The sequence below is a fragment of the Oncorhynchus gorbuscha genome, linkage group LG20 (genome assembly GCF_021184085.1).
Source record: "Oncorhynchus gorbuscha isolate QuinsamMale2020 ecotype Even-year linkage group LG20, OgorEven_v1.0, whole genome shotgun sequence".
NCBI lineage: Eukaryota > Metazoa > Chordata > Actinopteri > Salmoniformes > Salmonidae > Oncorhynchus > Oncorhynchus gorbuscha.
The window spans coordinates 285,660-310,618 of NC_060192.1; the positions used below are offsets into that span (position 1 = coordinate 285,660).

The 24,959-nt window shown below is 49.0% G+C and overlaps 1 protein-coding gene across 3 annotated transcripts in view; it reads left to right on the forward strand.

The window, feature by feature from the left end:
• The first annotated feature begins 2,959 nt into the window (after positions 1 to 2,959).
• LOC124006781 (metal transporter CNNM4-like) overlaps positions 2,960 to 24,959 on the forward strand; it is a 48,074-nt gene continuing 26,074 nt past the window's right edge. For 2 of the 3 annotated variants that reach the window (XR_006833835.1, XM_046316929.1), the window contains exons 1-4: positions 2,960 to 4,416; positions 12,105 to 12,248; positions 23,447 to 23,584; positions 24,646 to 24,815. Coding sequence is in view for 2 of the 3 variants with exons in the window: in XM_046316929.1 (XP_046172885.1) it covers positions 3,003 to 4,416; positions 12,105 to 12,248; positions 23,447 to 23,584; positions 24,646 to 24,815 (1,866 nt within the window). In the remaining variant the exon portion in view is untranslated. The remainder of the gene's footprint in view (positions 4,417 to 12,104; positions 12,249 to 23,446; positions 23,585 to 24,645; positions 24,816 to 24,959) is intronic. The other variant, XM_046316930.1, reaches the window with a different exon arrangement.

Here is a 24,959-nt window from a genome sequence, read left to right on the forward strand (position 1 = left end):
GTTCAGCAGGCTCTTAGGCACTTCACATCCGGCTTTGGATAAAAGCGTCTGCTAAATGGCACATATATATATATATTAAAGACTACTGCCACTCTGTTGGCATACCTTTTATTGACCATTTCAAACACTTTTTGGAAGAAAATAAAATGCTCTACAGAGATTATGGACTCCATCGAAAACATCTCGGAGCCTGGAGCCTCTCTTTTTACATTTCAAGGCCGCTTTAATAAGATATTGACACAGAGACAGACCTGGCCACGCTCAGGTGTTACCCACGAACTCAAGATTCTTCCGTGTGAAAATGTTGCCAAAGTCCAGCTAAGGTAATCACATCCATAAATCAGCATTGTCATCATACTGCAGGCCAACAACAGGTAAACCTCACTGACTCTCGTTTTAACCCACGTCCTTGAGGCATAGGCCCGGTGGTTCAGTTCTAGACAATCCTATACCAACTCAAATCAATCCTAGGGTATATTCTAATAAGGGCTTACCTACTGATCATAGCATGCTTGTATTAGAGACTCCACCTGACCTGAGAACTGCTGCTGCGGTTTTAGATTAGTTTAGATCCAATTATGGATCAGAAGGAAGATTCGGACTCCTCAGTCCAACGTGGACATTCTGATCATTTCTGAAACTTGGTTGAATAATTCTGTGCTGGTGTAACGGATGTGAAACGGCTAGCTTAGTTAGCGGTGTGCGCTAAATAGCGTTTCAATCGGTTACGTCACTTGCTCTGCAAGGGCCGTGGCTTTTGTGGAGCGATGGGTAACGACGCTTCGTGGGTGACTGTTGTGGATGTGTGCAGAAGGTCCCTGGTTCGCGCCCGGGAATGGGCGAGGGGACGGTTTAAAATTATACTGTTACACTGGCCTGTGATGTGTCTCTGTCTGGTTATAATGTCTACAGATCAGACAGAATTGGCAGAGGTGGGGAGGGGGGTATTGCCATATTTACAATTTAGATGTTTTCTACCTCTGTCAATATGCAGTTTGATTGTCTCATTCTTAATGTGGGCCTTGGTCATAATAACCAGCTGACACTAGTAGGAGGAGTGTAATCGTACTCCCTCGGCTCCCCTCGTTCGCTCTTAACAATTTATCTGAATTTCTATGGTAAATCTGAACTATTAATTATGGGCAATTTCAATATTGATTGGAGGATGTCAGTGTGAAATACACTGAAAGGTATTTGCTCTGAGCTAAACCTGGCAGCTGATAACTGGATACTATATGGAAATCTACTTTGATTGATGTTAGATAAATATGTTGCTAGTTGGGTTTTCCCCTGGATTTTAGTGACCCTTGTCTGTGTCAGAGATGTGACAATGCATTAACCTAAGCCTCCTGTCACCACTAAGAGGAACTTTAAAAACTTTAGTGAACAAGGTTTTTTTTAACATTATCTTTATTTTATTGACCTTGATTGTATCTCAGCTCTCCCTGAACCTGATTTAGCTTTAAGCTTTTTTTTGGACAATTTATTCAATACTATTGGAGATAATCATGCCCCCTCCAAATGTCCCCTTTCGTGGTTAGAGCATTGGGCCAGTGACCGAAAGGTTGCTAGATCGAATCCCCGAAGCTGACAAGGTAAAAATCTGTCGTTCTGCCCCTGGACAAGGCAGTTAACCCACTGTTCCTAGGCCGTCATTGTAAATAAGAAGTTATTCTTAACCGACTTGAATCCAGCGAGTCTCTGCATACAAATACATTGGTATTTTGGCAATGATTTATTGTTTAACAATTATACAAATTAGCTTGTTAAGAAACTAAGATTTAAATTGGGATTTTTCACTATAACTTCACTATAAAGATTTAAAATGACAAGTTATCAAATCCGTTCACAGGTAGTTAACTCCGGAGACTCATTTTGGCGTAAACGGGCATTTAGTTTTTCTGCTCCATATATTTGGAATAATTTCCAAAAAACAGTACACAGTACAGCCTTAGTGTCCCTAGTGGAGATTAGAGAGTGGACCGAGGAATTTTATAATGAAGAATGTGTTTAGTTGATCGTGTTTTGTGTATATATTTATGTTTGTCTGTGCAATTTGTGTCGTGCTGTATTTGACTTGTTTTATATTGTATTTCATGTTTTTGTTCTATGAAATTCTATAAGCAGGGCTTCCTTTAAAAAGAGACACTTTTCTAAAGTAAAACATTTGAAAGAAAAGAAGGGAAACCGCGTTTGACTCCGTTCCATTAATTCAATTCCAGCCATTACAATGAGCCCGACCTCCTATAGCTCCTCTCATCAGCCTCCTCTGCATCATACATTTAGGAGCGGGTACAGAGCCAGGGAGATGCTGGTGAGACGTACAGATGCAGTGTGCGGCACTTTATATAACAGCTTTGTCTCTGACTGAATACAAACCGATGGGCACCGCCACCACTTTGCTGCATTGCCTTGGGCCTTTATGGCAAAATGTGAGGATGCCAGTTAATTGTGGATAATATACCTCGGGCTCATATCAAGATGCAACAACACAATTTTATGTGGCTATAAAGTTTATGGGCTATAAACGCAATCATAATGGTGAGTCTAATAAATGACAGATAAACTACAGAATGCAATTAGCAAACACTCAAATTGCTCAAAATAAAGTTTGTGTGCAAGATACAGTAGGTTAGTTACATATAAATAGAGTGATTTATTACATTTCTATGGTTCGTTCTACATAGCATTACGCTTGCCTTAGTCTCCCATGCACGCGCACGACCATGCGACATGAGAAAAACTGCAGCGCGGTCCCTCGTGAACGTGCAGCTCCGAATATTGCCCAACAGTAGCCCAATATCAAACCCAAACAGTAGCCAAAAAAAAACAAATCCTGCATAGTAACGTGTTCAGGATGGCGCGTGTTTGTATGTGGGGCTGTACTTGCCGTGTCCGATAGGCGGTGCTTTAGGGTTATTACGGTACTAAAGGGGCGGGGCCGGAGGGACATCAGTAAGTGACGTCAGCTCCCAGTTCGCCAGCGACAGAGTGAAACAAACATGGCGACAGAATGGAGCGGGCAGCAAGGCTACGTTCTGACTCTAATCGTTTTCCTTTGGAGTGCAGTCGAGGGACGCACCGAAACGGCCACGTCGAGTGTCAGCAACAGCGGGACCCAGGTGCTCGGTATGCGGCTGGAGAGGAGCGACAAACCGGCTACGACCACTGACGACGGGGTCATACAGGTAACGGAGGAGAGCACAGTGCAGCTCCGGTTCTACGGTGTGCAGCTCAACTCGGGCACCTGGGCGCAGATCCGCTTCACGGAACGAGGGGATGGGAGTGATGAGGGGGGGGACAATAACATTATTGACGACACACCTAACAGGACTTGTGTTGATTTCACCAAAGACTTCAGCATCGCGACCTACATGAACATCAGTAGCCGGGGGACCACAGGGATACTCAGCATAAACATTAAACCCCTTCGAAAGAGCGAGCCGCACAAGGAATATGGGTTGTGCATCAAGAGTTTGGCCAATGGCAGGTGGGCTCTGCTTGGGGATAGCGACGGGAGACTCCGGGTGGTGGAGGGGGAGAAAACTCTCCTCCCCCTGTGGTTCCAGATCATCCTTATCTGTTGTCTGTTGGTGCTGTCTGGCATGTTCAGTGGGCTGAACCTGGGGCTCATGGCTCTGGACCCCATGGAGCTCCGTATAGTCCAGAGTTGTGGTTCAGAGAAGGAGAAGAAATATGCCCGCAAAATTGAGCCCATCCGCAGTAAGGGGAACTACCTTCTCTGCTCGCTGCTGCTTGGCAATGTCCTGGTCAACACCACACTCACCATCCTCCTGGATGACTTAATAGGCTCTGGGCTGGGCGCTGTGGTCGCCTCCACAGTGGGTATCGTGATTTTCGGCGAGATCGTCCCTCAGGCACTGTGCTCTCGCCACGGGCTGGCGGTGGGCGCCAACACCATCCAGGTGACCAAGTTCTTCATGTTGCTCACCTTCCCCCTCTCCTTCCCTGTCAGCAAGCTCCTAGACGTGCTCCTAGGCCAGGAGATTGGCACTGTGTATAACCGCGAGAAGCTGGTGGAGATGCTCAGGGTGACGGAACCCTACAACGACCTGGTCAAAGAGGAGCTCAACATGATTCAGGGTGCTCTGGAGCTCCGGAGTAAGACGGTGGAGAGCGTGATGACTCCGTTGGCACACTGTTTCATGATCCAGAACGACGCGGTCCTGGACTTCAACACCATGTCGGAGATCATGGAGAGCGGCTACACACGTATCCCCGTGTTCGACGACGAGCGCTCCAACATCGTGGACATCCTGTACGTGAAGGACCTGGCGTTCGTGGACCCTGACGACTGCACCACCCTGAAGACCATCACTAAGTTCTACAACCACCCGGTGCACTTTGTGTTCCACGACACTCGACTGGACTCCATGCTGGAGGAGTTCAAGAAAGGTGTGTGCATCTGGAGGGTGTGTGTGTGTGTGTGTGTGTGTGTGTGTGTGTGTGTGTGTGTGTGTGTGTGTGTGTGTGTGTGTGTGTGTGTGTGTGTGTGTGTGTGTGTGTGTGTGTGTGTGTGTGTGTGTGTGTGTGTGTGTGTGTGTGTTTGAAAGGTGTGTGCATCTGGAGGATGGTTGTGCACGTGTTTGTGCATCTGGAGGATGGTTGTGCGTGTGGTTGTGTGTTTGTGCACGTGTCATATGCTTACATGCATGGTTGATGTATTTCAAATGCATTCATCTCTCCACATAATCAATAGGCTACACTTTGACACACACACAGCGATGTGCCTGCCATTTGGTGTGGACACACCCCGTGGCTGTATTGACGTGGGTATCGACGAGTGGAATATCTCGACGCGGTTGTCACGGCAGGGAACCAATGTGATGAACACCACAATCTAGGGTTCAGCAACTCTGACCCTGGAGAGCTACATAGACACGGGGTGCAGATTTGAGTCCCAGACTTGCACTAATCAGGTGTGTTCGTGATGGGCTGGAATGAAAGCCTGTATAGGTAGCCTAGTTCTCCAGTTACCCCATAATTAGTTCAGAGTAATGGTTGTCAAACTCATTTCTTCATATTCCCATGTGTTGTAGGTTCGACCCTACTTTACATCCATCTGAAGTGTTTGTGCCCGTCATCTGTTGAGACACAACTTGCTCTTGAATACAGGGTGGAAGTCATTTTCATCATAGAAATAGAATTCATAGATTGTACCGATCCCTTTAGACCACTGCAATTTAGCTTGTTAACCAATTGAAATGGATTTACAGTCACAAAAATGGCTGCCGGTCCCCGCGCCGTTAAATGCCAACTTAAATGGTCATGACTATTCTATTACCTATATTTATTTGGTTTCTTTAGTTTTCCTATGGAGTAGTGACGGTATAATTTAAAACAACAGATATTCCCATTCAAATCAACATTCTCTGATGTGTGGGTCTCCAGCCATCTTTGCAGTACCATTTTAAATTCTAAAGTTTTAGTACATTTGTCAGCCAAAACATGACATCCTCCCTGTATTCGAGAGCATGCTGTGTCTCAACAGATGGCGGGCACAACACAGCTCGGGTGATGTAGCAAAATAGGGTCTAAGCTACAACATATGCACATATTTAAAAAGTCTGAGTAGATGTGCTTTCAGGTAATTGACATCAAAGGTATAAAAAGATCTTTTGAAAATGAAGAAACCCATCTCTCAACCGTTTATCTTCTCTAGTGATGAAGACGTGGATGTGTCATGGTATGGTGGAGTATGGAAAATTGGTTAACTTTGAGCACCCATCTATGGAATGTTTTGGCCTTGGTTCAAAAAGTCACTTTCTAAGCACTTTTACGATGGGCTGATATGTATGGAAGGTTTCATTCAAACCAAAAAAACATCCATTCTGTTGTCGTTTAGCTCTTAAGAGTAGAAGGGCCACGCAGGAGAGAGCATTCATTGGGCTAGTGCTGCTATCATCACTCAGCCGTAGGTCTATACAGGGTCTAGGCTGTTGTTGAAATACAAAACATTAAGAACATCTTCCCCCACCACACACGCACTTTTACCCTCAGAACAGCCTCAATTCGTCGGGGCATGGACTTTCAAGGTGTCGAAAGTGTTCAACAGGGATGCTGGCCCATGTTGACTCCAATGCTTCCCACAGTTGTGTCAAGTTGGCTGGATGTCCTTTGGGTGGTGGACCATTCTTGATACACACGGGAAACTGTTGAGCGTGAAAAACCCAGCAGCGTTGCAGTTCTTCACACAAACTGGTGCGCCTGGCACCTACTACCATACCTCGTTCAAAGGCACTTAAATCTTGTCTTGCCCATTCACCCACTGAATGGCACACATACACAAATCAAGCCTCAATTGTTGTAAGGCTTTAAAATTCCTTCTTTAACCTGTCTCCTCCCCTTCATCTACACTGATTTACTAAGTGTATTTACTAAGTGACATCAATAAGGGATCATAGAATTCACCTGGTCAGTCTATGTCATGGAAAGAGCAGGTGTTCTTAATGTTTTGTATAGTCAGTGAAATGTTTCTTACAGATATTTACTGTACTTTTCCTCATTTGTTTAATAACAAAACTAAAATTTGTTGGAACTCTGGATACATTCAGTAACAGAAGAATATTCCTGGAAAACGTGGGGTACAGTTGAAGTCGGAAGTTTACATCAACCTTAGCTAAACATTTAAACTCAGTTTTTCACAATTCCTGAAATTTAATCCTAGTAACAAATCCCTGTCCTTAGGTCAGTTACGATCACCACTTTACTTTAAGAATGTGAAATGTCAGAATAATTCATAGTAGAGATTTATTTCAGCTTTTATTTCTTTCATCACATTCCCAATGGGTCAGAAGTTTACATACACTCAATTAGTATTTGGTAGCATTGCCTTTTAAATAGTTTAACTTGGGTGAAATGTTTCGGGTAGCCTTCCACAAGTTTCCCACAATAAGTTGGGTGAATTTTGGCCCATTCCTCCTGACAGAGCTGGTGTAACTGAGTCAGGTTTGTGGGCCTCCTTGCTCGCACGCTCTTTTTCAGTGCTGCCCACAGATTTTCTTTTGGATTGAGGTCAGAGCTTTGTGATGGCCACTCCAATACCTTGACTTTGTGGTCCTTATCTACATCATTTTCCTGCCTCATGATGCCACTATTTTGTGAAGTGCACCAGTCCCTCCTGCAGCAAAGCACCCCCACAACATGATGCTGCCACCCCCTTGCTTCACGGTTGGGATGGTGTTCTTCGGCTTGCAAGCCTCCCCCTTTTTCCTCCAAACATAACGATGGTCATTCTGGCCAAACATTTCTATTTTGTTTCATCAGACCAGAGGACATTTATCCAAAAAGTACGATCTTTGTCCCCATGTGCAGTTACAAACTGTAGTCTGGCTTTTTTATGGCGGTTTTGAAGCAGTGGCTTCTTCCTTGCTGAGTGGCCTTTCAGGTTATGTCGATATAGGACTCGTTTTACTGTGGATATAGATACTTTTGTACCTGTTTCCTCCAGCATCTTCACAAGGTCCTTTGCTGTTGTTCTGGGATTGATTTGCACTTTTCCCACCAAAGTACGTTCATCTCTAGGAGACAGAACGCGTCTCCTTCCTGAGCTGTATGACGGCTGTGTGGTCCCATGGTGTTTATACTTGCGTACTATTGTTTGTACAGATGAACGTGGTACCTTCAGGCATTTGGAAATTGCTCCCAAGGATGAACCAGACTTGTGGAGGTCTACAATTGTTTTTCTGAGGTCTTGGCTGATTTCTTTTGATATAACCACAGGTACACCTCCAATTGACTCAAATGATGTCATTTAGCCTATCAGAAGCTTCTAAAGCCATGACATCAATTTCTGGAATTTTCCAAGCTGTTTAAAGGCACAGTCAACCTAGTGTATGTAAACTTCTGACCCACTGGAATTGTGATACAGTGAATTATAAGTGAAATAATCTGTCTGTAAAAAATTGTTGGAAAAATGACTTGTCATGCACAAAGTAGATGTCCTAACCGACTTGCCAAAACTATAGTTTGTTAACAAGAAATTTGTGGAGTTGGTTGAAAAACTAGTATTAATGACTCCAACCTAAGTGTATGTAAACTTCCGACTTCAACTGTCGGTGCATGATAAGACAAAACAATGACAAGGGTTTGAGTGAGAGGACTAACTGCTGTCTCCCAAGTGGCCACACACCTCTCCAAAGTGTGCACCGTAGTAATTCCAATGCACTTTTATGACTCAAGGAAGAGTCTTGAACTATAAGGTGCTCTTTAGAACTCTCCTAGCTATGTTGTTAAGGAACTAGAGCAGGCAGACTTGTAGTAGTTTTGTTTGGAACACAGCCCCGCATCCCCCCCCGCCCGCCATCTCATCATTTCTGTTGTTTACGCAATCCATAAACGACCCTTTATCAATTGCAATCTGGTTCAGGCATCATTTGAAAGCGAGTGCAAATGTTCTTTTTTAATAAACAAACAGGCTCATTCTGTTCAGGACAGCCCTGGGAATGATGCCGTGTCATCTTGTAACTGTATATCAAATGTTGCCCAATTAGCGGCAGGGATGGGGGGGGGGGGGGGGGCAGCTTCTTGTCACGTGCAGTGCTCACGTTCAGAATGCTTGTCAGTCAAATCCCACAGCCTGAGCTGTGACACAATGTATAGCATGTTACTGTATAGCCTGTCCGTGCCGATTTAGGCTCTTATTAGTGCCCAAATCTGCCATTTGTAACCCATATACAGGTACAAGTGTAAAGGGCTACTGATGTAACATCAAGTCATTTGACATGGCACGTTCATAGAACACGAAACGTTGTGTGGCTAACTAGTCCTGTGCCTCGCCGGTTAGCTGACCGAAACAACCGTTTGTGTCACCATGAGTGGGTAAAGACAGTTGTCACCAGTGGTCATAAATGTTTGTGACAGAGTTATATATAGCCTAGGCCTTATGGCAAAGAGAATCTTAGTGAAGCGTCACTGCTGTTGTTATCCAGAACGCACCACAGAGAGCAGAACGTACTCACTGTATCTTCAGAAGTCTCTTCACTGTGCTTAGAGCAGGGTTGCCTGGAATACAAAACTTATGTACTGCAAATTGAGCATATCAATTTGTATTTCAGGCAAGGGATGGACAGCTCTGGTCCTGGGGAGCCACATTGTCTGCTGGTTGCAGTGTCTGCTGGTTTCCTTCCTCAAAGTTTAATCAGAGATTGATTTAGACTTGGGAAACCGGGTGTATGTACTCTCTGGGCAATCAGAGAACTGAATGGATCGGTTAGGAACATGAGAGAAACAGAAATCAGCTGTACTGTCAGTCAGGCAATGTAGCGCTCCGCTATAAAGCAAGCTGCTGGTAACCAAGTATCAAGACAGCGAAGTACCTCACCCTGGTGCTGGAAGGTTGGGGATAAAGTATTGGTGAGGGTTACGGGTAGAGTTAGTGATTGAAGTAGCCTAGTTTCTGTTGTTAGACAGCATGGTGAGATAGTGGAGGGATATTGATAGTTACAGTCCTGATCCTGACATCACACAAGCCGATCAAAGATGGCTGACCGAACCTAACAACCGACACTGACCGAACCTAACAACCGACACTGACCTAACAACCGACACTGACCAACCCTAACAACCGAACCTAACAACCGACACTGACCGACCCTAACAACCGACACTGACCTAACAACCGACACTGACCTAACAACCGACACTGACCGACCCTAACAACCGACACTGACCCTAACTAACAACCGACACTGACCCTAACAACCGACACTGACCTAACAACCGACACTGACCGACCCTAACAACCGACACTGACCGACCCTAACAACCGACACTGACCTAACAACCGACACTGACCGACCCTAACAACCGACACTGACCTAACAACCGACACTGACCTAACAACCGACACTGACCTAACAACCGACACTGACCTAACAACCGACACTGACCGACCCTAACAACCGACACTGACCTAACAACCGACACTGACCGACCCTAACAACCGACACTGACCTAACAACCGACACTGACCGAACCTAACAACCGACACTGACCGACCCTAACAACCGACACTGACCGACCCTAACAACCGACACTGACCTAACAACCGACACTGACCGACCCTAACAACCGACACTGACCTAACAACCGACAATGACCGACCCTAACAACCGACACTGACCGACCCTAACAACCGACACTGACCGACCCTAACAACCGACACTGACCTAACCTAACAACCGACACTGACCGAACCTAACAACCGACACTGACCTAACAACCGACACTGACCGAACCTAACAACCGACACTGACCTAACAACCGACACTGACCGACCCTAACAACCGACACTGACCGACCCTAACAACCGACACTGACCGAACCTAACAACCGACACTGACTGAACCTAACAACCGACACTGACCGACCCTAACAACCGACACTGACCGACCCTAACAACCGACACTGACCGAACCTAACAACCGACACTGACCGAACCTAACAACCGACACTGACCGACCCTAACAACCGACACTGACCTAACAACCGACACTGACCGAACCTAACAACCGACACTGACCTAACAACCGACACTGACCTAACAACCGACACTGACCGACCCTAACAACCGACACTGACCTAACCTAACAACCGACACTGACCGAACCTAACAACCGACACTGACCGAACCTAACAACCGACACTGACCTAACAACCGACACTGACCTAACAACCGACACTGACCGACCCTAACAACCGACACTGACCGACCCTAACAACCGACACTGACCTAACCTAACAACCGACCCTGACCGAACCTAACAACCGACACTGACCGAACCTAACAACCGACACTGACCAAACCTAACAACCGACACTGACTGAACCTAACAACCGACACTGACCTAACAACCGACACTGACCGGACCTAACAACCGACACTGACCGAACCTAACAACCGACACTGACCTAACAACCGACACTGACCTAACAACCGACACTGACCTAACAACTGACACTGACCTAACAACCGACACTGACCTAACAACCGACACTGACCGAACAACCGACACTGACCGAACCTAACAACCGACACTGACCGAACCTAACAACCGACACTGACCGAACCTAACAACCGACACTGACCGACCCTAACAACCGACACTGACCGACCCTAACAACCGACACTGACCGACCCTAACAACCGACACTGACCGAACCTAACAACCGACACTGACCGAACCTAACAACCGACACTGACCGACCCTAACAACCGACACTGACCGACCCTAACAACCGACACTGACCGAACCTAACAACAGTCACGGCTATATAATCACTGACCTCACTCTTCTGACCCAGTGGCGTCTCTTCTCTTTATTGGCTGCAGAATTTGAGGTGTCAGCAGTGTTGTCAGTGGAATGTTTGTTTGTTAGGTTGACTTGACAGCCAATCACTTCCCACTTCCTGTTCACCCCCACTTTAAGTGGAGACTGACAATACAATTGGCTGAATATTATACGTTATGTGACAGAAATGTTGAAATACACGGCACAGTGTGTTCCCAACTCTAACACTTGGAGAGGAGGGATAGTAAGTTAAGAGAGTGAGTGGTTTACTCCTTCTGTCTTTTTATTCCCATCCCCCTTTCTTGTTACAGACTTAGAGCTTAAAGAGAGGAGAACTGGGGGAACTGCCAGAGGGAGATGAGATGACTTACTATACAGTGCACTAAAGTACCCCCAGGGACCAGGCACTGTCTCTCCTCTCAACCTTCAGAAATCCCCCCGACAGAACTGACTGACAGACTGACTGACTGACTGACTGACCGCAGTACTGATTGATTGACTGACTGACCGCAGTACTGACTGACTGACCACAGTACTGACTGACTGACCGCAGTACTGACTGACTGACTGACCGCAGTACTGACTGACTGACTGACCGCAGTACTGACTGACTGACTGACCGCAGTACTGACTGACTGACTGACCGCAGTACTGACTGACTGACTGACTGACCACAGGACTGACTCCAGTACTGACAGATCTTGGTCTTGTCACTGTCTCATTGGTATACACTAGGTTGTGGTCTTGTGGGTTTTAAGTCTTGACTCTAACTCTGGTGTGCTACTCTTCTAGGTAAATCCCACCTGGCCATCGTTCAAAAGGTGAACAACGAGGGGGAGGGTGATCCCTTCTACGAGGTGCTGGGATTGGTCACCTTGGAGGACGTCATCGAGGAGATCATCAAATCAGAGATCCTGGATGAGTCCGACCTTTATAGTGAGTCAAACTACACGTCGACAATGGATCGATCCGGAGTCCGTTTACTTAAACTGTAGTGACCTGTGTGTAGTGTAATGAGTTGGGCCATTAGTAAACCCTACTCCTGCAGGGTTTGGTTCCTATTCTAACACATCTGATTCTACTAATGAGCTGAATGAAGCGTGTAACTGCAGGGTTGTACTTGGTGGCATTTGGGCATGGTATTTGTTTTTATTTAAATGTATTTTGGGTACATATTCCCATTCAAAAGGAACTAAATAGTTAACTAAATGTTAAAATAAATAATGTGTGTAGGGCTAAAAAAAAGAGTCTACCTATTGGCTTCCCAGGGGATCGTTGGCCTCTCCTGCTAAACATGATTTTTTTTATTGAAAAGGTTTTATGATAGTGACTTCACTCGTGTGCACATGCTGCAATGTTTTTGACTTGAGGTTATTGTTCATAGGTGCCAGATAAATTGTACGATTTTCCCTTTTTGTTTGAGGGAATGAGTCCCGTCTGGTCTGTCAAATCTATACCAATGCAAAGGACTGGAAAGTCAACTTTTCATTAACCCTTAAACATTAGAAATAACTTTAAAACAATTAGGCTTCTCCAAGCTCTGATGCTGCTGGTGGTCATTTAGTAGCCTACCAAACTTGATAACTGCCAGATACTCAGCACTCTATTGTCCCTCTAATCACTCTGACATTAATGCAAATGTCATCGAAAATCTAATCAAAGACTTCATGAGAGCTCATGTTGCGCAACATTTCTATCGGCTATGCAATTGCATGAGAAAACAGAGTGATGGCCTTTTAAAAGGAGGATCCCATCAGCCTTCTATAGGCCAGGCCTACTATATTTATTTCTCATCTTTACTAATATTAAGCACATTGCTTATCTTTACTACAGGAGTATAGACTACCTGGCTGGCATGAACCACAGGAAAGTGCATAGATGACATGTATTTTTCCCACTGTTTCGAGACTGGCGCACGATAATGGTCCATTCTAAATCAAAACAAATTTCATACATATAATATTTAGCATGTGTAAAGACCAGATTAAATCAATCAAGTGTCTGATGGGTGACAATATTAGCATATCACTTGTGAATTATAAACTCGGCAAAAAAATAAACTTAGTTTATTTTCAGAACTTAACATGTGTAAATATTTGCATAACAAGATTCAACAACTGAGACATAAACTGAACAAGTTCCACAGACATGTGACTAACAGAAATGGAGTAATGTGTCCCTGAACAAGGGGGAGGTCAAAATAAAAATAACTGGTGTGGCCACCAGCTGCATTAAGTACTACAATGCATCTCCTCCTCATGGACTGCACCAGATTTGCCAGTTCTTGCTGTGAGATGTTACCCCACTCTTCCACCAAGGCACCTGCAAATTCCTGGACATTTCTGGGCAGAATGGCCTAAGCCCTCACTCTCCGATCTAACAGGTCCCAGACGTGCTCAATGGGATTGAGATCTGGGCTCTTCGCTGGCTATGGCAGAACATTGACATTCCTATCTTGCAGGAAATCACGCACAGAATGAGCAGTATGGCTGGTGGCATTGTCTTGCTGGAGTGGCATTGTCATGCAGGAGGGTCATGTCAGGATGAGCCTACAGGAAGGGTAACACATGAGGGAGGAGGATGTCTTCCCTCTAACGCTCAGTGTTGAAATTGCCTGCAATGACAACAAGCTCAGTCCGATGATGCTGTGACACACCGCCCCAGACCATGATGGACCCTCCACCTCCAAATCGATCCCGCTCCAGAGTACAAGCCTCGGTGTAACGCTAATTTCTTCAACGATAAACGCGAATCCGACCATCTCCCCTGGTGAGACAAAACCGAGACCCGTCAGTGAAGAGCACTTTTTACCAGTCCTGTCTTGTCCAGCGACGATGGGTTTGTGCCCATAAGCGACATTGTTGCCGGTGATGTCTAGTGAGGACCTGCCTTACAAGAGGCCTACAAGCTCTCAGTCCAGCATCTCTCAGCCTATTGCGGACAGTATGAGCACTGATGGAGGGATTGTGCGTTCCTTGTGCAACTCAGGCAGTTGTTGTTGCCATCCTGTACCTGTCCCGCAGGTGTGATGTTGGGATGTACCGATCCTGTGCAGGTGTTGTTACACGTGGTCTGCCACTGCGAGGACAATCGGCTGTCCGTCCTGTCTCCCTGTAGCACTGTCTTAGGCGTCTCACAGTAAGGACATTGCAATTTATTGCCCTGGCCACATCTACAGTCCTCGTGCCTCCTTGCAGGATGCCTAGGGCACGTTCAGGCAGATGAGCAGGGACCCTGGGCGTCTTTCTTTTGGTGTTTTTCAGAGTCAGTAGAAAGGCCTCTTTAGTGTCCTAAGTTTTCATAACTGTGACCTGTCTATAATAAATAATGGATTTGTTGTGACGGTGTAGGCTATATTACATGGATTTATTAGACTTTTTAAAATGTATATGTTCCAAAGGTCTGCATCAGTGGCTTGTAGGTGGAAGCCAGGAGATGCTACATGTCTTTGTTATTTGACGGTTAATTACCATGAGGCCGACAGTTATTTGCTTGACAGTCACCGGCTGAGGAAATTTCGTGACCGCCACAGCCCTACTCAGACCTAAAGAAATTCCAGCCCGGTAGCCATGAAGTGCTTTGAAAGGCTGGTCATGGCTCACATCAACACCATCATCCCGGAAACCCTAGACCCTCTGCAATTCCCGTACCGCCCCAACAGATCCTCAGATGACGCAATCTCAATCGCACTCCATACAGCCCTTTCCCACCTGGACAAAAGGAACACCTATGTGAGAATGCTGTTCATTAACTACAGCTCAGCATTCAACACCATAGTGTCCACAAAGCTCATCACTAAGCTAAGGACCCTAGGGCTCAACACCTTGCTCTGCAACTGGGTCTTGGACTTCATGACAGGCCGCCCTCAGTATGGTAAGGGTAGGCAACAACACATCTGCCACGCTGATCCTCAACATGGGGGCCCCTCAGGGGTGTGTGCTTAGTCCCCTCCTGTACTCCCTGTTCACCCATGACTGCGTGACCAAGCACGACTCCAACACCGTCAAGTTTGCTGACGACACAACGGTGGTAGGCCTGATAACCAACAACGATGAGACAGCCTATAGGGAAGGAGGTCAGAGACCTGGCAGTGTGGTGCCAAGACAACAACCTCTCCCTCAACGTGAACAAGACAAAGGAGATGATCGTGGACTACAGGAAAAGGAGGGCCGAACACTCCCCCATTCACGTCGATGAGCTGTAGTGAAGCGGGTTGAGAGTTTTAAGTTCCATGGTGTTCACATCACCAGAAAACTATCATGGTCCAAACATACCAAGAGAGTTGACAACACCTTTCCCCCCTCAGGAGACTGAAACAATTTGGCATGGGTCTCCAGATCCTCACAAATGGGTCTCCAGATCCTCACCCAAGTCATAGACTGTTCTCTCTGCTACCACACGGCAAGCTGTACCAGAGTGCCAAGTCTAGGTCCAAAAGGCTCCTTAACAGCTTCTACTCCCTAGCCATAAGACTGCTAAACAATTAATCAAATGGGCACCCAGACTATTTGCATTGACACCCCCCCCCCCCGTCCCTTTGTTTTTACACTACTGCTACTCGCTGTTTATTATCTATGCATAGTTACTTCACCTCTATGTACAAATTACCTCGACTAACCTGTACCCACGCACATTGACTCGGTACCGGTACCCCCTGTATATAGCCTCATTATTGTTCATTTTTACATTAGTTTATTTAGTCAATATTTTGGTAACTTTTTTTCTTACCTGAATTGTTGGTTAAGCGCTTGTGCTCTTTTGGCGGTAAGGTCAACCTGTTGTATTGTGACATACGATTTGTTTTGAATCATACAATCAGAAGCTCAACAACTCTCTCTTACCACACAACAAGAAAGGTTATCAGAACTACCAGTAGTCTTCATAAACAACTGAACACATAAACAAACACAGTGTAAATGACAATAAAACAAACTAAATACTGGTTGGAAAAAGTTGTAATAAGTCAATGGAATCCGCCACGAACAGAAAGGCCACGAAGAACAGCAGAGACCACCGGAGATGGGTAGTCCAACAATGTGTCCCGGAGATGGGTAGTCCAACAATGTGTCCCGGAGATGGGTAGTCCAACAATGTGTCCCGGAGATGGGTAGTCCCACAATGTGTCCCGGAGATGGGTAGTCCAACAATGTGTCCCGGAGATGGGTAGTCCAACAATGTGTCCCGGAGATGGGTAGTCCAACAATGTGCCCCGGAGAACAGCAGAGACCACCGGAGATGGGTAGTCCAACAATGTGTCCCGGAGATGGGTAGTCCCAACAATGTGCCCCGGAGAACAGCAGAGACCACCGGAGATGGGTAGTCCAACAATGTGTCCCGGAGATGGGTAGTCCAACAATGTGTCCCGGAGATGGGTAGTCCCAACAATGTGCCCCGGAGAACAGCAGAGACCACCGGAGATGGGTAGTCCCAACAATGTGTCCCGGAGATGGGTAGTCCCAACAATGTGTCCCGGAGATGGGTAGTCCCAACAATGTGTCCCGGAGATGGGTAGTCCCAACAATGTGTCCCGGAGATGGGTAGTCCCAACAATGTGTCCCGGAGATGGGTAGTCCCAACAATGTGTCCCGGAGATGGGTAGTCCCAACAATGTGTCCCGGAGATGGGTAGTCCCAACAATGTGTCCCGGAGATGGGTAGTCCAACAATGTGTCCCGGAGATGGGTAGTCCAACAATGTGCCCCGGAGATGGGTAGTCCAACAATGTGTCCCGGAGATGGGTAGTCCAACAATGTGCCCCGGAGATGGGTAGTCCAACAATGTGTCCCGGAGATGGGTAGTCCCAACAATGTGTCCCGGAGATGGGTAGTCCCAACAATGTGTCCCGGAGATGGGTAGTCCCAACAATGTGTCCCGGAGATGGGTAGTCCCAACAATGTGTCCCGGAGATGGGTAGTCCCAACAATGTGTCCCGGAGATGGGTAGTCCCAACAATGTGTCCCGGAGATGGGTAGTCCCAACAATGTGTCCCGGAGATGGGTAGTCCAACAATGTGTCCCGGAGAACAGCAGAGACCACCGGAGATGGGTAGTCCCAACAATGTGTCCCGGAGATGGGTAGTCCCAACAATGTGTCCCGGAGATGGGTAGTCCCAACAATGTGTCCCGGAGATGGGTAGTCCCAACAATGTGTCCCGGAGATGGGTAGTCCCAACAATGTGTCCCGGAGATGGGTAGTCCAACAATGTGTCCCGGAGATGGGTAGTCCAACAATGTGTCCCGGAGATGGGTAGTCCAACAATGTGTCCCGGAGATGGGTAGTCCAACAATGTGTCCCGGAGATGGGTAGTCCAACAATGTGCCCCGGAGAACAGCAGAGACCACCGGAGATGGGTAGTCCAACAATGTGTCCCGGAGATGGGTAGTCCCAACAATGTGCCCCGGAGAACAGCAGAGACCACCGGAGATGGGTAGTCCAACAATGTGTCCCGGAGATGGGTAGTCCAACAATGTGTCCCGGAGATGGGTAGTCCCAACAATGTGCCCCGGAGAACAGCAGAGACCACCGGAGATGGGTAGTCCCAACAATGTGTCCCGGAGATGGGTAGTCCCAACAATGTGTCCCGGAGATGGGTAGTCCCAACAATGTGTCCCGGAGATGGGTAGTCCCAACAATGTGTCCCGGAGATGGGTAGTCCCAACAATGTGTCCCGGAGATGGGTAGTCCCAACAATGTGTCCCGGAGATGGGTAGTCCCAACAATGTGTCCCGGAGATGGGTAGTCCCAACAATGTGTCCCGGAGATGGGTAGTCCCAACAATGTGTCCCGGAGATGGGTAGTCCAACAATGTGTCCCGGAGATGGGTAGTCCAACAATGTGCCCCGGAGATGGGTAGTCCAACAATGTGTCCCGGAGATGGGTAGTCCAACAATGTGCCCCGGAGATGGGTAGTCCCAACAATGTGTCCCGGAGATGGGTAGTCCCAACAATGTGTCCCGGAGATGGGTAGTCCCAACAATGTGTCCCGGAGATGGGTAGTCCCAACAATGTGTCCCGGAGATGGGTAGTCCCAACAATGTGTCCCGGAGATGGGTAGTCCCAACAATGTGTCCCGGAGATGGGTAGTCCAACAATGTGTCCCGGAGAACAGCAGAGACCACCGGAGATGGGTAGTCCCAACAATGTGTCCCGGAGATGGGTAGTCCCAACAATGTGTCCCGGAGATGGGTAGTCCCAACAATGTGTCCCGGAGATGGGTAGTCCCAACAATGTGTCCCGGAGATGGGTAGTCCAACAATGTGTCCCGGAGATGGGTAGTCCAACAATGTGTCCCGGAGATGGGTAGTCCAACAATGTGTCCCGGAGATGGGTAGTCCAACAATGTGTCCCGGAGATGGGTAGTCCAACAATGTGTCCCGGAGATGGGTAGTCCAACAATGTGTCCCGGAGATGGGTAGTCCAACAATGTGTCCCGGAGATGGGTAGTCCAACAATGTGTCCCGGAGATGGGTAGTCCCAACAATGTGTCCCGGAGATGGGTAGTCCAACAATGTGTCCCGGAGATGGGTAGTCCCAACAATGTGTCCCGGAGATGGGTAGTCCAACAATGTGTCCCGGAGATGGGTAGTCCAACAATGTGTCCCGGAGATGGGTAGTCCAACAATGTGTCCCGGAGATGGGTAGTCCCAACAATGTGTCCCGGAGATGGGTAGTCCCAACAATGTGTCCCGGAGATGGGTAGTCCCAACAATGTGTCCCGGAGATGGGTAGTCCCAACAATGTGTCCCGGAGATGGGTAGTCCCAACAATGTGTCCCGGAGATGGGTAGTCCAACAATGTGTCCCGGAGATGGGTAGTCCCAACAATGTGTCCCGGAGATGGGTAGTCCCAACAATGTGTCCCGGAGAACAGCAGAGACCACCGGAGATGGGTAGTCCCAACAATGTGTCCCGGAGATGGGTAGTCCCAACAATGTGTCCCGGAGATGGGTAGTCCCAACAATGTGTCCCGGAGAACAGCAGAGACCACCGGAGATGGGTAGTCCCAACAATGTGTCCCGGAGATGGGTAGTCCCAACAATGTGTCCCGGAGATGGGTAGTCCCAACAATGTGCCCCGGAGAACAGCAGAGACCACCGGAGATGGGTAGTCCAACAATGTGTCCCGGAGATGGGTAGTCCCAACAATGTGTCCCGGAGATGGGTAGTCCCAACAATGTGCCCCGGAGATGGGTAGTCCCAACAATGTGCCCCGGAGAACAGCAGAGACCACCGGAGATGGGTAGTCCAACAATGTGCCCCGGAGAACAGCAGAGACCACCGGAGATGGGTAGTCCAACAATGTGTCCCGGAGATGGGTAGTCCAACAATGTGTCCCGGAGATGGGTAGTCCAACAATGTGTCCCGGAGATGGGTAGTCCAACAATGTGTCCCGGAGATGGGTAGTCCAACAATGTGTCCCGGAGATGGGTAGTCCCAACAATGTGTCCCGGAGATGGGTAGTCCCAACAATGTGCCCCGGAGAACAGCAGAGACCACCGGAGATGGGTAGTCCAACAATGTGTCCCGGAGATGGGTAGTCCCAACAATGTGCCCCGGAGAACAGCAGAGACCACCGGAGATGGGTAGTCCCAACAATGTGCCCCGGAGAACAGCAGAGACCACCGGAGATGGGTAGTCCAACAATGTGTCCCGGAGATGGGTAGTCCAACAATGTGTCCCGGAGATGGGTAGTCCAACAATGTGTCCCGGAGATGGGTAGTCCAACAATGTGTCCCGGAGATGGGTAGTCCCAACAATGTGTCCCGGAGATGGGTAGTCCCAACAATGTGCCCCGGAGAACAGCAGAGACCACCGGAGATGGGTAGTCCAACAATGTGTCCCGGAGATGGGTAGTCCCAACAATGTGCCCCGGAGAACAGCAGAGACCACCGGAGATGGGTAGTCCCAACAATGTGTCCCGGAGATGGGTAGTCCAACAATGTGTCCCGGAGATGGGTAGTCCAACAATGTGTCCCGGAGATGGGTAGTCCAACAATGTGTCCCGGAGATGGGTAGTCCCAACAATGTGCCCCGGAGAACAGCAGAGACCACCGGAGATGGGTAGTCCCAACAATGTGTCCCGGAGATGGGTAGTCCCAACAATGTGCCCCGGAGAACAGCAGAGACCACCGGAGATGGGTAGTCCCAACAATGTGTCCCGGAGATGGGTAGTCCCAACAATGTGTCCCGGAGAACAGCAGAGACCACCGGAGATGGGTAGTCCCAACAATGTGTCCCGGAGATGGGTAGTCCCAACAATGTGCCCCGGAGAACAGCAGAGACCACCGGAGATGGGTAGTCCCAACAATGTGTCCCGGAGATGGGTAGTCCCAACAATGTGTCCCGGAGATGGGTAGTCCCAACAATGTGTCCCGGAGATGGGTAGTCCCAACAATGTGTCCCGGAGATGGGTAGTCCCAACAATGTGTCCCGGAGATGGGTAGTCCCAACAATGTGTCCCGGAGATGGGTAGTCCAACAATGTGTCCCGGAGATGGGTAGTCCCAACAATGTGTCCCGGAGATGGGTAGTCCAACAATGTGTCCCGGAGATGGGTAGTCCCAACAATGTGTCCCGGAGATGGGTAGTCCCAACAATGTGTCCCGGAGAACAGCAGAGACCACCGGAGATGGGTAGTCCCAACAATGTGTCCCGGAGATGGGTAGTCCCAACAATGTGTCCCGGAGAACAGCAGAGACCACCGGAGATGGGTAGTCCCAACAATGTGTCCCGGAGATGGGTAGTCCCAACAATGTGTCCCGGAGATGGGTAGTCCCAACAATGTGTCCCGGAGAACAGCAGAGACCACCGGAGATGGGTAGTCCCAACAATGTGTCCCGGAGATGGGTAGTCCCAACAATGTGTCCCGGAGATGGGTAGTCCCAACAATGTGCCCCGGAGAACAGCAGAGACCACCGGAGATGGGTAGTCCAACAATGTGTCCCGGAGATGGGTAGTCCCAACAATGTGTCCCGGAGATGGGTAGTCCCAACAATGTGCCCCGGAGATGGGTAGTCCCAACAATGTGCCCCGGAGAACAGCAGAGACCACCGGAGATGGGTAGTCCAACAATGTGTCCCGGAGATGGGTAGTCCAACAATGTGTCCCGGAGATGGGTAGTCCAACAATGTGTCCCGGAGATGGGTAGTCCCAACAATGTGTCCCGGAGATGGGTAGTCCCAACAATGTGCCCCGGAGAACAGCAGAGACCACCGGAGATGGGTAGTCCAACAATGTGTCCCGGAGATGGGTAGTCCCAACAATGTGCCCCGGAGAACAGCAGAGACCACCGGAGATGGGTAGTCCCAACAATGTGCCCCGGTGAACAGCAGAGACCACCGGAGATGGGTAGTCCAACAATGTGTCCCGGAGATGGGTAGTCCAACAATGTGTCCCGGAGATGGGTAGTCCAACAATGTGTCCCGGAGATGGGTAGTCCAACAATGTGTCCCGGAGATGGGTAGTCCCAACAATGTGTCCCGGAGATGGGTAGTCCCAACAATGTGTCCCGGAGATGGGTAGTCCCAACAATGTGCCCCGGAGAACAGCAGAGACCACCGGAGATGGGTAGTCCAACAATGTGTCCCGGAGATGGGTAGTCCCAACAATGTGCCCCGGAGAACAGCAGAGACCACCGGAGATGGGTAGTCCCAACAATGTGTCCCGGAGATGGGTAGTCCAACAATGTGTCCCGGAGATGGGTAGTCCAACAATGTGTCCCGGAGATGGGTAGTCCAACAATGTGTCCCGGAGATGGGTAGTCCCAACAATGTGCCCCGGAGAACAGCAGAGACCACCGGAGATGGGTAGTCCCAACAATGTGTCCCGGAGATGGGTAGTCCCAACAATGTGCCCCGGAGAACAGCAGAGACCACCGGAGATGGGTAGTCCCAACAATGTGTCCCGGAGATGGGTAGTCCCAACAATGTGTCCCGGAGAACAGCAGAGACCACCGGAGATGGGTAGTCCCAACAATGTGTCCCGGAGATGGGTAGTCCCAACAATGTGCCCCAGAGAACAGCAGAGACCACCGGAGATGGGTAGTCCCAACAATGTGCCCCGGAGAACAGCAGAGACTACCGGAGATGGGTAGTCCCAACAATGTGCCCCGGAGAACAGCAGAGACTACCGGAGATGGGTAGTCCCAACAATGTGTCCCGGAGAACAGCAGAGACCACCGGAGATGGGTAGTCCCAACAATGTGCCCCGGAGAACAGCAGAGACCACCGGAGATGGGTAGTCCCAACAATGTGCCCCGGAGAACAGCAGAGACCACCGGAGATGGGTAGTCCCAACAATGTTCCCCGGAGAACAGCAGAGACCACCGGAGATGGGTAGTCCCAACAATGTTCCCCGGAGAACAGCAGAGACCACCGGAGATGGGTAGTCCCAACAATGTTCCCCGGAGAACAGCAGAGACCACCGGAGATGGGTAAGTCCCAACAATGTTCCCCGGAGAACAGCAGAGACCACCGGAGATGGGTAGTCCCAACAATGTTCCCCGGAGAACAGCAGAGACCACCGGAGATGGGTAGTCCCAACAATGTGCCCCGGAGAACAGCAGAGACCACCGGAGATGGGTAGTCCCAACAATGTGCCCCGGAGAACAGCAGAGACCACCGGAGATGGGTAGTCCCAACAATGTGCCCCGGAGAACAGCAGAGACCACCGGAGATGGGTAGTCCCAACAATGTGCCCCGGAGATGGGTAGTCCAACAATGTGCCCCGGAGAACAGCAGAGACCACCGGAGATGGGTAGTCCCAACAATGTGCCCCGGAGAACAGCAGAGACCACCGGAGATGGGTAGTCCCAACAATGTGCCCCGGAGAACAGCAGAGACCACCGGAGATGGGTAGTCCCAACAATGTGCCTCGGAGAACAGCAAACGTTTAAATACAACAAACGTTTAAATACAACAAACAAACGGAGTAAAGGAGCTTCCGAACTGAGGGTTGAACACTTCCTCAATCCCACCACTGTCAACCATCTTTTGTGCAGCTGACGCTGGCTATTTAATAGGAAATGAAAAGGTAAGCTCCCCATTTGGGAGGAGAAGCACTGAGGCGGTTCAGACAAATTCAGGGCCGTCACAACACGGGTCAGTGCTAAACATGTTAGTTGCTGTTTTCTCTCTCCAGCTGACAACAGGAACCGAAAGAAGGTGGACCCTAACAAGAGAACGCGTGACTTCTCTGCTTTTAAACACACGGAGAACGAGTGCAAGGTGAAGATCTCTCCCCAGTTGATGCTGGCTGCGCATCGCTTCCTGGCTACAGGTGAGTGGACTGTCATAAGCACGTAAGAGCCTTCCTAATGTCTTATAATCCATTTTATAATCAATGGTCTCTCTAAATCAATGAAAGTATCTATTTGTATCAACAGAACAGCCGGTATTTAGTCTGGATGATAATGGGATTAGACAGAATTCTCATCAGTTTTATGATGCATCTTAATGGTTAGAGTGTAGAGGCGGGCGGCAGGGTAGCCTAGTGGTTAGAGTGTAGAGGCGGGCGGCAGGGTAGCCTAGTGGTTAGAGTGTAGAGGCGGGCGGCAGGGTAGCCTAGTGGTTAGAGTGTAGAGGCGGGCGGCAGGGTAGCCTAGTGGTTAGAGTGTAGAGGCGGGCGGCAGGGTAGCCTAGTGGTTAGAGGGTAGCCTAGTGGTTAGAGTGGTTAGAGAGGCGGGCGGCAGGGTAGCCTAGCCTAGTGGTTAGAGTGTAGAGGCGGGGGCAGGGGCAGGGTAGCCTAGTGGTTAGAGTGTAGAGGCGGGCGGCAGGGTAGCCTAGTGGTGGTTAGAGTGTAGAGGCGGGCGGCAGGGTAGCCTAGTGGTTAGAGTGTAGAGGCGGGCGGCAGGGTAGCCTAGTGGTTAGAGTGTAGAGGCGGGGGCGGCAGGGTAGCCTAGGCGGGCGGCAGGGTAGCCTAGTGGTTAGAGTGTAGAGGCGGGCGGCAGGGTAGCCTAGTGGTTAGAGTGTAGAGGCGGGCGGCAGGGTAGCCTAGTGGTTAGAGTGTAGAGGCGGGCGGCAGGGTAGCCTAGTGGTTAGAGCGTTCGACTAGTAACCGGAAGGTTGCAAGTTCAAACCCCGAGCTGACAGGGTACAAATCTGTCGTTCTGCCCCTGAACAGGCAGTTAACCCACTGGCAGTTAACCCACTGTTCCTAGGCCGTCATTGAAAATAATAATTTGTTCTTAACTGACTTGCCTATAAAGGTTAAATAAAGGTAAAACTAAAGGTTCAAAAGTGTTAGCGCCTTCAATTCAGACAGATCGGTATCTGTAAGTCTGATTTCCGGGTGTCTCTCTCTTCCCGTTCAACCCTCACCCCCTCTCTCCTTTCCAACAGAGGTGAGTCTGTTCAGTCCCTGTCAGGTCACTGAGAAGGTGTTACTGAGGATCCTGAGGCACCCTGATGTCATCCAGGAGATCAAATTCAACGACGGCGACAAGCGATCCGCTCTACACTACATCTACCAAAGAGGCAAACCTGTCGACTACTTCATACTCATACTGCAGGTACCCATTACACTCTCTCTCTCTCTCTCTCTCTCTCTCTCTCTCTCTGTCTCTCTCTCTCTCTCTCTCTCTCTCTGTCTCTGTCTCTGTCTCTGTCTCTCTCTCTGTCTCTGTCTCTCTCTCTGTCTCTCTCTCTGTCTCTCT